This window comes from Culex pipiens, chromosome 2, assembly GCF_016801865.2.
Source record: "Culex pipiens pallens isolate TS chromosome 2, TS_CPP_V2, whole genome shotgun sequence".
Lineage (NCBI taxonomy): Eukaryota > Metazoa > Arthropoda > Insecta > Diptera > Culicidae > Culex > Culex pipiens.
In genome coordinates this window covers 210,200,670-210,214,868 of record NC_068938.1, presented here as the reverse complement: position 1 = coordinate 210,214,868, position 14,199 = coordinate 210,200,670, and the positions used below count along the sequence as shown (strand labels likewise).

Sequence of the window (14,199 nt, the reverse complement as noted above, 5' to 3'; positions counted from 1 at the left end):
TGCCAAAATGTCAAATTTCATGTTCAGTTTCAAAAACCCTTAAGATTGATACCCATATTGCCCCAAATATTATTGTTCCGCAAATTTCCCCCTATCGGAACACCCCCGGGGCCTCCGGCCACTCCAGGTGGTGGCCACTACTGCCGAAATATCAAATTTATCAAAGAGAGAGCGAAGTGGTGAAAGCAGCTTTCTGCGTAGCTGTGGATTCCTTCACCCCTCGCGTCCTTCCTTGGTTCTGTCCCGCAGTCTCCATGGCAACACGATGCACGGAATCTGGCCGCTTTCTCAACCCGGATGGGAAGGACAGGTTGGATAGAGGATCACTAATGGAAGAATTTGCCGGGTGAGAGCAGCTACCTCGAGCTGTGAAATCCGTTACCGGTTTGGGGGAGCAGGATGAAGGCAGCTTGCCGAGCTGTGAAATCCGTCACCCCGCGCGTCCTTCCTTGGTCCCGTCCCGCAAAATCTCCATGGCAACGTCGTCCGATCGTGGATTCCTCGTGGCTGGTTTCCTCCTCGGTCCCGCATCAGCAACAGCAGGAGCTCCTTCCAGGTCGGCGTCCAATATTGAATTGACTTGATTTTGGAACGGCACCTCTTTTTATATCAAATCGTTTTGGCGTTTGGCGAAGCAGCAGCACAAAAGGAAAAAATCGCCAAATTGTGTCAAGGCCAAACGCAGGCAAGGCTTTGGGGGCGGAGTCGAGAGAGAGTGTGCACGTGTGTGTGTTGTGTGCATGCTTGCTTGCTGTGTGGAAGCAGTTTTATTAATTTAAACTCAGTTTTTAAGTGCTTCAACTAAATTTCATGGCCATTAATTAGGTATATTAAGAAAGCTTGAAATCTCCCCTTTCGTTTGGTGAGTACCACTTTTACGTGTGTTGAACAGGAGTTGAGATATTATTGTTGCAAATCTTGCAGTCGCGTTTAATTTCTTTTCGTTACATTTCGCTCCGCGAAATTTTGGATTGCTACCCTGTATAGAGCCCTAAGACGAAGTTCTTCGTCAAAAAACACAGCCTAACTTGACCCCAAAATTTTGGCATGGTCACATAAAACAAGTAAAAGTTCCATCCCATTTTCTTTCCAATGCTTTTTAAATAACAAAAATTGTTTGAAAAAATTGAATTTTGGCATTTATTTAAATCGAAGCCCTTCTAGAAGGCAGGGTTGGGTTGTAGAGGGTTAATGCAACGCAGCAGGGCTGGCCGTTTTATTGAGTATAATGCATTTCGGGGGTTCTCGAAAGTACTGCAATCATCAATAACAACAAGAAAGAACTTGGGGCGTAATCTATAACCACAAGTTCTTCCAGGATGCTTCCTTCGATTAGATTTATTGTAAATTTTTAATTAGGAAAACGAACTTTTTTTTGCAGAGCTTAGATACCCCCACGGAAATCCCACATTATTCCCTGTGATTCTTCAAGCCAACCACTTTTTCCCAGTGATTTGGGGACAGATTTTTCAATTAGTCCAATTTGGAACCATGCCCAACCTTCCCAGCAGAACCCTCGGCTAGACAAGCCGGTCTCCGAAACACAACAATCCAATTACGTTCCAGCCGGCATCAGCTGTTGTATACGTTCGTCTGGGGACCTTGGGGACACTGATTTGACTTTTAGTTAGACTCTCTGCTCCGGTGGGAATACCCCGGACCGATTCGATACATTTTCATAGACTAAATTTAGTGTGTATGTGTGTGTTTGTGCGTCCCACTAACCGGAAGGAGGTTAATTAATTTCTTTCGTCTATTTTTGTTTGCCTTGCAGATCGAGCTGGAAAATCTCAACACGGCCACCGATGATATCAACAAGCTGGAAATGGAACTGGAGGTGAGACTTATTTATAAGCTTTGCGACTCACCAGGTCAGGTGTGTGGGAGGGTTGGGTAGATTTGCAATATATGTGAAATCGATCGATAGTTTGATATGTGCACTGGTTATATAGTTTATATATAGTTGGTGGATTCGAAATTATAGTTGCATCACTGAACTTATAGTTTCAACAGCTGTTATAACCATTGAATATGTCAGTTGAGTTCTCACGGGGGACAAAGGATGCATAATTGAATAGATTATAATAAAATTAAGGCTTGCTCGATTCTCTATGTATTTTTGAAACGTATTATTAACAAACATTCTGAAAAGTGTACCCTGTTCTGTCCAAGTCTTATCTTCCAGACGAAGTTGCTGCTATTTTCTTCACATAAACTTCACTGTTCCGTGCCATATTTGATGACGGAGCAAATATTGAATAAACCCGCAGCATATTGTGTTGAGTCAATGTCGAGGGACTCGCCGGAGTTGCTTTCTTTCTTCTACCTTATCATGGTGGCTGAAAGTTGTCCCTGCCGTAGTTTTGCTATCCAATCGAACTTTCCCAGACCAGGGTGGCGTCGCCGTACGTATAACATAACTCAACGCTCTTTCGGCCGGAAGAGACATCGATAACCCAGTGGAGCGCGCGAAAAGTGAACCTTTCAGACACGCCAACCACGTGTGTGCACGTGGGGTGTAGCGTAACCCTTGGCTTCAAAGGATTTTTTCGTTTAATTATTCGAATTCTTACAAAAAAATATTTCTTATTAAACTTTTAACTGAGGTTTTACAAACTTTCAAATTTCTCTTTAAAACTTAAACCTCCTACTGATGAGCCAACGGCTAGTTCCCATGGGTTCACAGCCGAACGATATCTGCGTGGAATTGTACTTACTTTTCAAAGAAAGAAAAAAAAAATCATCGTCGAGGTGGGCTGTACATTATACGTTTCGAGCTTTGCTTACACTTGCGCTTTTCTTCCCGGTTTTGTTCCGTGGTTAAGGCACACGTCGATACATCGGGCAGGAAGTTATGCAACCAAACCGTCTCACCTGGTTTTACCGGCCGCCCGAATCGAGGCCTGTGGTGCGGGCACTTTTGGCTTGATGATGGGCGGCAAGTTGGTTTTGGTGGTTTTTGGCTGGTTGTTTGGCTGGTTGTTGCCGATAGTTGGTGGCTTGCGGGAAAACACGTGTCGAATGGTTTATGTAATCGTGCATTGTTTTGGAATTTCTGGTTTGGGGATGGTCCAAGGTTTTTGATCTTGTTTTGGCGTTCTTTTCAATTTTTAAGAAATAGATTTGTAGGTATCCGAATTCTCGGATGGATCTTCATTAAATTTGGAACAGCTTTCCCAAAGACTTTTCCTTTAAAAAATAAAAAAAAAAAACCATAGAACCACGCCAAATTTCAGCTCATTTGGTTGAAAACTGGCTTGTCTCAAGCGGGTTCAAGTTTACATGGAAATTACTATGGGAAATTTTGAATTTTCGTTCATTCGCTCCTACAGGCCTGGGGAAAACATGTAGAAACTTCTAGGATGGCCAGAAATGAGCGGAATCGTCTGGAGAACAACTTTCCCTAAGAGACCAGGTCGATTCGTTCAACCCCCAACGGGCTCAACGGCAATACATCCGGGGTTTCCGGAACCAACGGTTTTCCCCAGACAAGCATCAAATTTTCCTGAGCATGCTATGAATGCTTGATGAACACCGCGACGCCACATGTCAAACAGCTACCACGTGGACTAGCATCGCCTATAAAAAAAATACTTTTTATTACTTTTTGAACTATAGAATTATCATTTATTCAATTCAATTGAACACGTTTCCGCTCATTTCTGGCCATCCTAGGAGTTTCTACATGTTTTCCCCGGGCCTGTAGGAGCGAATGAATGAAAATTCAAATTTCCCATAGTAAATCCCATGTAAACTTGAACTCGCTTGAGACAAGCCAGTTGCCAACCAAATGAGCTGAAATTTGGCGTGAGAGTCGTACCATGCAATTTGAACACTTTGTTCGTGGTTCCGAATTTCATGAACGCCACGATTTTGGGAACTATTTTTTCTCCGTGCAGATTGGTGCAAAACGTAAAAGCTTAATGATATTTTCCATTTTTTTAGAAGCCTTCTTCATGTATAAAGCATTTTGTGATACGTTTTGTTTCAAAATTTCCAAAATCAAGCTTGAAATTTAGTTTTTTTTGCCACCACAAACCTTGACATTAAATAAAATTTGTATCAACCTTATATCAGATTAGATTTACCAGCTCCTAGCCGATAATCGAAATAATCGGTTTTGGGAAACTTTTGGGATTGGTCGTACCTCGTACGTTTTTTACTTTAAAGGAATTTGTCATAATGTTTGTTTACATTATTAATGAAAATAAAAACAGACCTTATCACATATAACAACTTTCTACTTTTTACTTTTGGAAATTAAGGGAAAATGCAAAGCGTTTTGTTCTTTTAGATTTCTGGATTTTAGTGTTTAATTTTGATTGTCTATTTTATTTTTTGTTTTATTACTTAGTGAGTAAACCTTCCTTCTTGTTAAATATTTTGTCAGAATTGGCTAAACGAATAAATTCTCTCGTTGATATCAAATTTCACTGCACAAACACACTTCGTTACCAACGCAATCGATCTACATATCTCGGGTGCGTTTTCAAAATGCCGTAAGAGCCATCGTGACCTTCGACACTAATTTTCGTTTTTCTCCAATTTTTTACAATATTTCATTTGTTCTTAGTTTATAGCACTTGAAGGACGTGTAGATGAACAATCTTAAGTAGTTTTGAAAATGTAAATGTTTTTTTGATCTTATGTCTTTTCGAAAACTAATTCGAGATATCTGTATTTAGTTTTCCCTTCTCCACAACGCAAACAGACGTCACGTGGAGAATGACGTTTCACCGCATGCGAAGATGATGCTGTTCGAGATGATGTTGTTTATCTCCGTGCGTTGCGTTGGTCGTCGTCGCGGATGACGTGCCGCGTTGAGTCCATTGAGTGTGCGATGAAGCGTGAGAACGCGAAAATGTAAAATCGTTCTCGAATTTGAAGTTTTGCTTTTGCTGATTGTTTCTTTCGCCTTTGTGTTCCTCTCCAACGATGATGATGATGATGATGTACACAGAAAAAAAAAATCCGGTAAATTTACATCATTTATGATGTACCAAAAGTGCACGTCATTAATGATGCTTATTTACATCAACTTCAACTGAAATTTACATGCCTTCCGACGTAAACGCACCGAACAGTCAACCATTCGAAAACTTGTAAATTTCCGATGAAAATGATGTAAATTTACCAAAGGAAAAAAAAATTTTTACTCCGTTGAATTTTAAATCCAATGTAAATTTCAAATGCTTCTATGGCCAAATGTGGTTTATCTATCCTTTCTGATCAAATCAAGCACTTGACTTCATTCAAAGAGTACTTATTTTTGATCATAAAAGACAAAAGTGAATGATTCTAAACTACATTGGGCTAAAAGCTTGAAAAGTAATATCAGATTTTAAATTCAACGGAGTAATATAAAAGTGTAGGAAAAAAGCTTATCAAACTGTGGATTTGTCTATGCGAGATTAACTGCAAAAATAAAAAAAAAATGCAATACTTACAGCTGATGTAGTCAAGATGATATTAACGCTACAATAATCATCAGATCCAAATCTCGTTAGTGCGGGATCTGTCTCAGTGGCTTGTGCCGGAGGCCGTACATCGACACGCTTCTGATCCTTGTGCCGTAGGGCAAGATGTCCATCATGTTTGGCGCGCTCGCCACCGTATCGATAAATTCATCCTTCTGAGGAAGGCGGAAACGGATGGTAGCGAGTGGTTGTTGGTTTGAAGCACAAAACCGTCGAGTTTCGATTCGGCAACACGTATTAGACGGAGGTGGCAGCAGCCAGGATCTACAACAAAACATAATATTAATTACGTTTGATGTCGTTCAACAATTCGTCCCACCTGAAGAAATAAGACCAACAGCGTCGTAGTGACTCCGGCATCGTGAAGGTTTCGTCGGTGGTAACCAGATCCAGACTCGTTTGAGCATCTTGGTCCTACATAACGGTTCGGTGCCGTGTGTGAACTACAGGAAAAACCAATGCACGTGTACCAAGCTTTCCTTCTTGAGACGATGCTCCTCAGCCGATCGTTCATTGAGCACTCCATCGCCATCACTGCATAAAAAAGACATTTAAAAAAATAAATAAATAGCAAATCTTAAAGGATTTTACCTTGATCAACAGTTTGCGGACTTTCCATTAGTGGCCGCGTACTGCGGCGAGGTAAACTTTCACGAATCGGCCACGTTCAGGTTGACAGAGTAGTTCCGGACAGATCGTCTTTATCTGAGGCGTGCACCTTTGTGCCGTGATCCAGCAAAAGCTACATCATCTGGAAACGGTTATACTCGATGCAACATCGTGACAGCTGGCCGTCATCGGAATGTGGATTATCCGTCGTGTCCAAATCACCTTCCTTGGCCGCAACCAGCGTGAGACCCTCCGAAGTTTAGCACGATTTGCACTCGATCTAATTTTTTTTTTTTTTGTTTACTTTGACCACTTTGACAACTTGATGGTAACCATCCAGCTTCAGACGTTTTGTTGGAGTTGCGTGTAATCAAAATTGGGTTTGGCAAGGGGCTACTTTTTCTAGAGAAACACTATCGGTTGGAAGGGATCGTACATAAACTACGTGGCCTTCAAATTTAAAATCGGCACTTTAAAAAAAATCGATATTTTCATTAATTTATTGAAATTTTTACAAATTTAACAGTAGCATGACTGTTACAATGTATTCAGCATTTTGTGATACTTTTTGTTTAAAAATAAAATAAAATTAGCCTCCTCCACCCTTTAAACCCGACCAGGGCCGAGAAACAAAAAGTTTAATTTGAATTTGTACCAAACAGGTTTTTTGCAATTTTGAAAATTGAGGAAACTCCCTGAGAAAAAATAACTTTATTTTGAGTCTAATTTACTCACGTTTAGAGTACATAATGAAAGCAACCAAACTAAGTTTGAGTCAACAGTTTACATATATGTACACTGTTGACTCAAACTTAGTACATATATACTCCTGAGCGTGCAGCTGTCAAATTCGCTCTTTCTGTCCTGCTTGCACCATGAACGACAAAGAAGGAAGATTCCACTAAACGTTGACAGCTTGCTCAGTTGCCGCGATCAGTTGAAACTGCTTTTTAAACTGCAAAAAAAAAATAATGCTGAATTCGGGAAAAGTAGCAGCAAATCGTCCTTTTTTTGATTCGTGCCGTGCTAGAAACGCCAGATCAAGTTGCAGTTGCACGTTCGTGGACTGAACACTCACGTCCTAGAGGTCGGACCCCGGGAAACCATTCAAGATGTACCAAGGTCAAGCTCGCCGCCCTGGAGTGCATCGAGGAACCGGCCCAGCTGGTGCTGTCCTGCGAGGGCATGCTGCTCGCCCACGACTCGCTCGTGTCCCCCCTCGGCTCGGCCGAACTCGACCTGACCGTGCCGCTGCTCGGTGGTAAGGTACACGGTTCGCTGGCCCGTGCCGGCAATGTCAAGGGGTCAAACGCCGAAGATCGAGAAAAAGGAAAAGAAGAAGACCGGCCGTGCCAAGCGCCGCATCCAGTACAACCGCAACTTTGCCAACGTGGTGCAGGCCTTCGGTCGCGCGGTCCGAACGCCAACTCGACGTAAGCAGCTTTGAAAGGTGTGCGGTTCAAGTGTGAGTGTGGGTGGGATTTGTGGCTTGTTTGATTCCTTGCGAAGGTGAAAAAAGAAAAGGCGAGAATAAAATGAAGAAATGAAAGGCCCTCTTGGAGGTAAATTAAAATAGAAATAATTTGTTTACCAAATAATAATTGTCGGCGGAAAACACAGGGTATTTGTATCGCGTCAATCTCTCCGGACTACGGAGGTCGCTGGCAAAGCGTTGCCCCAGTCCCTCTTGCCCTGCACCACACGGGCCACGACAATTCAGCAGCTGCGGTGCGGCTAGAGGAGGCGAAGGCCGACGAAGGGTGAACAGGTGTCGTGAGGAAGCAGTAGACACGGTGGCACAATCCGCCGTAATGCTGGGACTATGTGGAGGAAGCGGAATGACGAGAACCGGAATCGGAAGTCTGGCGGAGCATCACCGTATCGAGCCACCGCGGGAAAGAGCATGAGCAATCGCGTAGACAGCAGAGTGAGTAAAAAGAAGAGGATAAAGGCAGGTGCATCTAGGTCTAAGGAAGAACTTGGGTGTAAATCTTACGAGAATTACGGGGAACCCGGTTTACAGTTATCTGGTTCCGAACACCGCTTTTGAGCAACTGGGTAAAACTGGACTTTTTATTTGTGAACTAATGTAACAACTCAAGCAAAACAATGTGAATTTGCAAACAAATAGTACATCTTTTCCCTTTAGTGAGTGTTTACTTTAAGAATGAGCTCTTTGTTTACAGATCCACATTGGTCCATTCACAATGTTTAGCTTGAACTATTAATTTTTAATGCTTACCAATGTTTGTTATTTAGCAATCAACTTTATTTAGAAACCGCTCTCCGGATTCTTTGCGGAGTACGGCCACAACATCCGCTGACCTTTGTTTGCCGACTGTCGCGAAAATCGTTTTGCCACTAATGACATTTATTTAGTTTGTTTTGACTAAAATAGAGCGTTTTACCGTTTCATTTGATACGAAAAGTCGAAAACACTTTCACTGAACTCCGCACCAAGCGCACCAAGCATTAACAACAAATGAACTGATTTGTTTTTGTGAGCTGTCACTCGCAAAACAATTTGAACTTTAAATTTACATGTTTTTCAAATTTTAAATTCCACAAATATACATCATAAGTGCATTTACATGCTTTTCAACTTTCAAATTTATGACGAACCAAAAACAAAAGTTCCATTTAAATGAAGTTCAAGCATTACGTTGAATCTGACTTTACATGAAGGCTCTTTAAATGCAATACATCTATTTACAATGAATTTCAAAATTACATCGAGCATGTTTACGTTCAAAACAAGGTTTCAGTGTCGGGTAAATTTACATTTTTTTTTCTGTGTAGTTAATTTCTTTTCAACTTGGCATGCACAAGAGAACTTGGTCAACAAAACAACCCCGAGTTTTTGCCAATTTTTCCTTGTATTTTGCATGCATAATGCGACGAAATGGCCTGAAAGGCAAAAGCAAATTAAGGATTCAACAGCAATTTTTCATGCTTTCAAAAAAAACATGTTTTTCGAATTTACATAGAAAAAAAAAGTTGAATTCGGTCGGAAGGTTGAAAATTTGGTTGGTTGAATATTACCTCTTTTTTGAGTAATTTTTCTTAAAACATGTGTAAACATTTGAACCTGATGAAAATTCATCAGAAACCACATTTTTTGACACAAAATCTGTCACCACTCCCTGATGAATATTACCATATTTGTGTCTGTGTATAGAAATTGTAAAAAAAAATCCAACAGCCCTAAGAAAAAAAAAAAACCAAAGCTAGGGCCTTCACAAGACATTGTTGATTTCAACCTTGCTGTTTTGATGAGGTATCAGAAGAAAAAAAAAATAGAAAAATCGCTTTCCACACCATCGAATCTTCAGTCGACTCTGACGAAGAAGCGCGCGAGCGCCAGACTTTTGTGGCATTTTTATACAAAAACATTAAAAACATGCTGGCACTGCTGACTGGTACGAAGAATGAAGCTATTCAACATGAAAATTTCAACCTGTGTGTCTGTGTGGCTGTTGTGGAAGGTGCCTTTGCATGCCAAACTATGCTGGGTTGCTGTTTTGAGTGGGCCATTTAAATGCATTATGGAATTTTGAATGAAGAGACTCCAGCTCAGTCAATTGGAAAGACGTGGGAGGGAAAAACTTTTTCCATCGACTAAAAGAGCATGTTGTGGTAGAACTTTTCAAAAGTTTGTACGTTTGATAGCTAAGTTCAATTTTTTTTATAAATTAATTTTGCTTACAAAAACTGTTCAATTAAACCACATTTTTTAAATCTTCGACATATCGAATCTTCAAAAAAGAATTTACGCCCTTTTCAAAATTCACTAGTTACCGATCGAGAGATGTTCACAAAATGCACATTACGGATGGTCGTATACTAACCAGGCTTGGAATTCCACCACAGCCACTAACCGTCTCGCAGGCTGGAGAGAGGGGCAATTTTGCACGCTGGTTGTTAAAATATCCGAACGAAACACAACTTCCTTGAGAAATGACGGCAGAGCGTCGTCGCGGTCTTAACTTAGGTACTTGTACTGGAAGTGTATTTTTGTTCGACGATTTGTGAATGTGATGGCGTTGGGTGCACCCGAGCGTGGCGTAACCTTTTCTCTTTTTTTCGTATGGCTGAGAGATGATGGCATATCTGTGAAGAAGATTTAGATTTGGTGCATTGAAGCATCAAAATGTTTCTTGATGTTGTGAGATATTGCTTTTGAAATGTTGTTAATATGCACAAATTACGGTGAATTTCATTCCACGAAAAAAAATCACAACATTATCTTGATTTTGGTAAAAATTGTGGGACAGCCACAATACAGTCCAGACTCGATTATCCGAAGGCTTTGGCAAAGTTTCACTTCGGATATTCGAAAATTAAGATAATCGAATCACGATTTTTTTTTGTTCTCATATTTTCGATTGTTTAGTATGGTCCCTGAACTACGCTAAAGTAAAAAAAACTACGCTAAAGTGATTTATAGTTTTTAAATCCAAAATGGCGGTGATGAAATGTATAAAAAAAATACATTTCATAATTTAATAGGCAGTCAACTATTCTAATTTGACTAAAATTGGGTCACATAATTCGAATTTGATGTGAAAAACAAGAAAATTAAAAAAAATCCTTGGTGTTTCGATTATCCGAAGACCCATACAAACCTTCGGATAATCGAACTTCGGATAATCGAAACTTCGGATAATCGAGGCTTCGGATAATCGAGTCTGGACTGTATTGCAAAATTTCAAAGATTTATTCAAAGCATTACTTTTTTCTAGTTTTATGCCTTTTTCAATGTTTTATTTTTGCATGTCTTTGATTTTTTATCAAATCAAGCAAAAAATGGGGCATTTTGATAAACTCCCCCATGATCTCAAGAATGCTTTTAGTTCACTTTGGAGCATTCTATGGAACAGCGACCGAAAATCAGCGAAATTAGTAAATTTTTGTGGGCATCAAAAAATCGTTATTTTCAAAATTAAAACGCAAACGTTTTGGTCACCTTTTTGAATTGCCCTTTCCCAGATCACTTTGAAGCAGTCCAAAAGCAATTTTGAGATTAACATTTTTTGGTGTGATTTGATTGCATGAGCAATGAGCATGAGCATGGTTGACTGCCAATGAGCTGCTACTCCGTTATTGACAGATCAGCTGAAGTTAAACAATGAATCAAAAATGATCAGTGGGAGCCAACCATCCGTTCACTGTTTAACCTCTGAAGATCCCTACTTTATTAGTCAATACCGGCGCCCTCCCAAGAAGCCTGCAGTTCAACGAAAGGGAGGAATGTTAGTCCGATAGTTGAAGTTGCAGACTCATCAAGCACACAGTTTTTCGCTATATACTTGTTGATACCGCTTGAGACCGTTGAATCCACAGCATCTCCTTCAAGCATCACGTGATTATTTATTGTTTTGAGTTAGTAGGATAAGGTATTGGCTTTTCGATGCCTCCCGAGCTACGATGCTATGGGGAGGACTTTCATAACAGACCCGTCGGCGAGCCTTCCGAGCAACGATGCTATGGGAAGGTCTTTCTGGTTAACACACAAAATCACTCACTCACAATTATTTCACTCCACTGTTAATTAATCCAAAATGTCAGTGCGTCTTTCGATCATTATATAGAAATGGCTTTTTCACCATAAAAAATAAAATCTTTTTCGAAAAAATTATACACAATTTACCCGACGCCGTGCCTTCCGATCAACGATGATATAGGAAGGGCTTTGAAAATCACAAAACAATAAATTAATACACACACAATTCTCGACCAAAGGCACACAAAAAAAATCACTTTTCACTCCGAATATTTTTTACACCACCTTTACAAATTATGCACTCACCCCATACAAATAGCGATACAAAAGCACACACAAAAAATTAACCTGAATAATCATGACTTCGCGTCCCCACTTCCAGCGCACCAATCACAAGCCATAGTCTCATTATTTGAATGCAAAAAAGTGTTTCAAAATGCACTTTACACAGTTCAGTTGTAGTTTTCATAAATTGTCAGGTTTGACGAAAACAAAAATTTAAGCGAAAAAACTTTTTGCGATACTTACATCGAAAATTTACAAATATTCAAAAGATTTTTAAATCAACCCAAACTGTCTAAAAATGGTTCTAACGTAGGGGAATGCAGTTTAAATCGATTTCAGCTGATTGCACCTCAATTTCCATAAAAAATTTGGGTGTTTGTACCATCCTTATGAATAAACTAAAATTTCGATTTTTTTGTCGCAAAAATGGATGAAAATTTTAATTTTTGTGGTTTGGTCTGCAGAGTGTGCTATTTCCGTCCAAATATTCCCAAAAGTGAAATTCTCATTGGAAATTTAATGCTCTACAACTGTGTCCAACAGATCGACTTAAAATAGTAGTTTATGCAACAAGTCGCAAAAAGAGGAATTTTTCAGCACGAGTCGTACATTTATCCAACGAGGTTCACCGAGTTGGATAAATACGACGAGTGCTGAAAAAATCAAGTTTTGCAACGAGTTCCATACAACATTTTTTGCAATTTCAAAAAACACTAATTGAGTGAAATTTTAAGTCGAATTTTCTTGTATTTTGTCAATAAATCGTTTAAATCAAAAAAATGTTGAAAAGTGTTACTTTTCGAAACAAGTGCTGAAAAGTTCAACTTTTCAGCACCCATTTCAGTGCTGAAAAGTAGAACTTTTCAGCATTTATTTTGAAAAGTGTTGCTATTCGATTCTGTTATTTTTGGTACAGAAAAGTAGGCTATTTCGTCGTTCAAGAATGACAGGAAAAGTAAGTAGTTTCACGACGGAATTGCAAAAAAGTAATTTTTGCATGCAAATATTTTTTCACCAACTTTAGGCTCGGGTATCAATGGTTTAATCTTAACCAATTTCGATCAAATTTGACAACGATGCTTAAAATAACCCAAAAAACCGTTTTCCGCTTAAAGAGCATGGGGTCTTTTTTTCTGGGCACCCTACTGTATACTTTTTGTCTTTTTCGACCCAAAAATACTTTGTGGAAGCTTGAAGGATACGGTATCAAAGAAGTTACGACGTTTTTATTAATACCTAGTTAATTTTTAATTTCAAAAATTTATAATTGAAAATTAGCTTATTTGATCGGTTCTAACACCTCAATATAATAGTTTTTATGTATAAAATTCAATCCAGAACCCAGTCCTGAGTAAAAATATTATTTTCAGGTGAAAAAATACTTCCGTTCACGGAACACACTTCAAACCCGGCGCCCCAACCCCAGAAACCACTTCGACCTCAGCCTCGCTCGCTTTCACATTTTTTGGTGTGATTTGATTGTCCGAAGAAGTTTAATCGATAGTCGGATTCGGATTACTAATACTTCAAATAAGGGGCCATCCATAAACCATTTAGGAACCTTTTTTTTGAATTTAGTATCCACAATTAATATAGATTATGGCTCTAATCGAGACTTCGGATTTAAGTTGGGATTGTTACACAAAAAGTTGTGTAAATTGTTTTACTCGAAAAAAATCCGTTCCTTTAACGCTTTTACAATTAAGGGGTTACATACATGTAGAAAATCACAAAATTTCATATTACAGAAAATTGAGTAAACATGTTTTTCAATCACTCCTGAAAGTTTCATGAAGATATTTCATGATTTAGCTGAATAAAAGACGATTTAAGTTCAAAATTTTGTCATGCGCAAAGCTGACTGTCAAATTTTGTGAGCGCTTTTCTCTAAACACAGAGTTGATTTACGGGTGCCACGATATCTCGAGATGGGATGGACCAAATTGGCTGAAATTTGAGGTGAAGACTCTCAAGACATATCCCCTGTGCATGATGAAGCCCGATTTTTAAATTTAGCTTTTTAAAAAATTATAAAAATCAAAAACTGACGATTTTTAATATGAAAAACATAAAAATATTTTTTTTATCTTTTTTTAAATTAACTTTTTGAAAACCGGCCTTCCTCATGCACACGGGACCGTTTTAACGAGTCTTCACTTAAATTTTGAGCCAATTTGGTCAAAACAGTGTTGAGATATCACCCGTTTTTTGAAACTGCTTACTACAATTAGCTATATCTCGGCAATGATACAACGAAATTTTATCTGAATTTTTGTGTTAATGGATAAAAATGTATATTTGAATGCCCTTAAAACAGATTAAAAA

At 39.2% G+C, this 14,199-nt stretch overlaps 1 protein-coding gene and 1 pseudogene across 3 annotated transcripts in view; both read left to right on the top strand.

Annotated features, from left to right (window-relative positions):
- LOC120432665 (SH3 domain-binding protein 5 homolog) overlaps positions 1-14,199 on the top strand; it is an 84,506-nt gene that overhangs the window by 18,821 nt on the left and 51,486 nt on the right. For all 3 annotated transcript variants that reach the window (XM_039597914.2, XM_039597912.2, XM_039597911.2), the window contains one exon: positions 1,775-1,837. In XM_039597914.2, coding sequence (XP_039453848.1) covers positions 1,775-1,837 — 63 coding nt within the window. The remainder of the gene's footprint in view (positions 1-1,774; positions 1,838-14,199) is intronic.
- Positions 5,583-7,523, top strand: LOC120432657 (FAU ubiquitin-like and ribosomal protein S30; annotated as a pseudogene).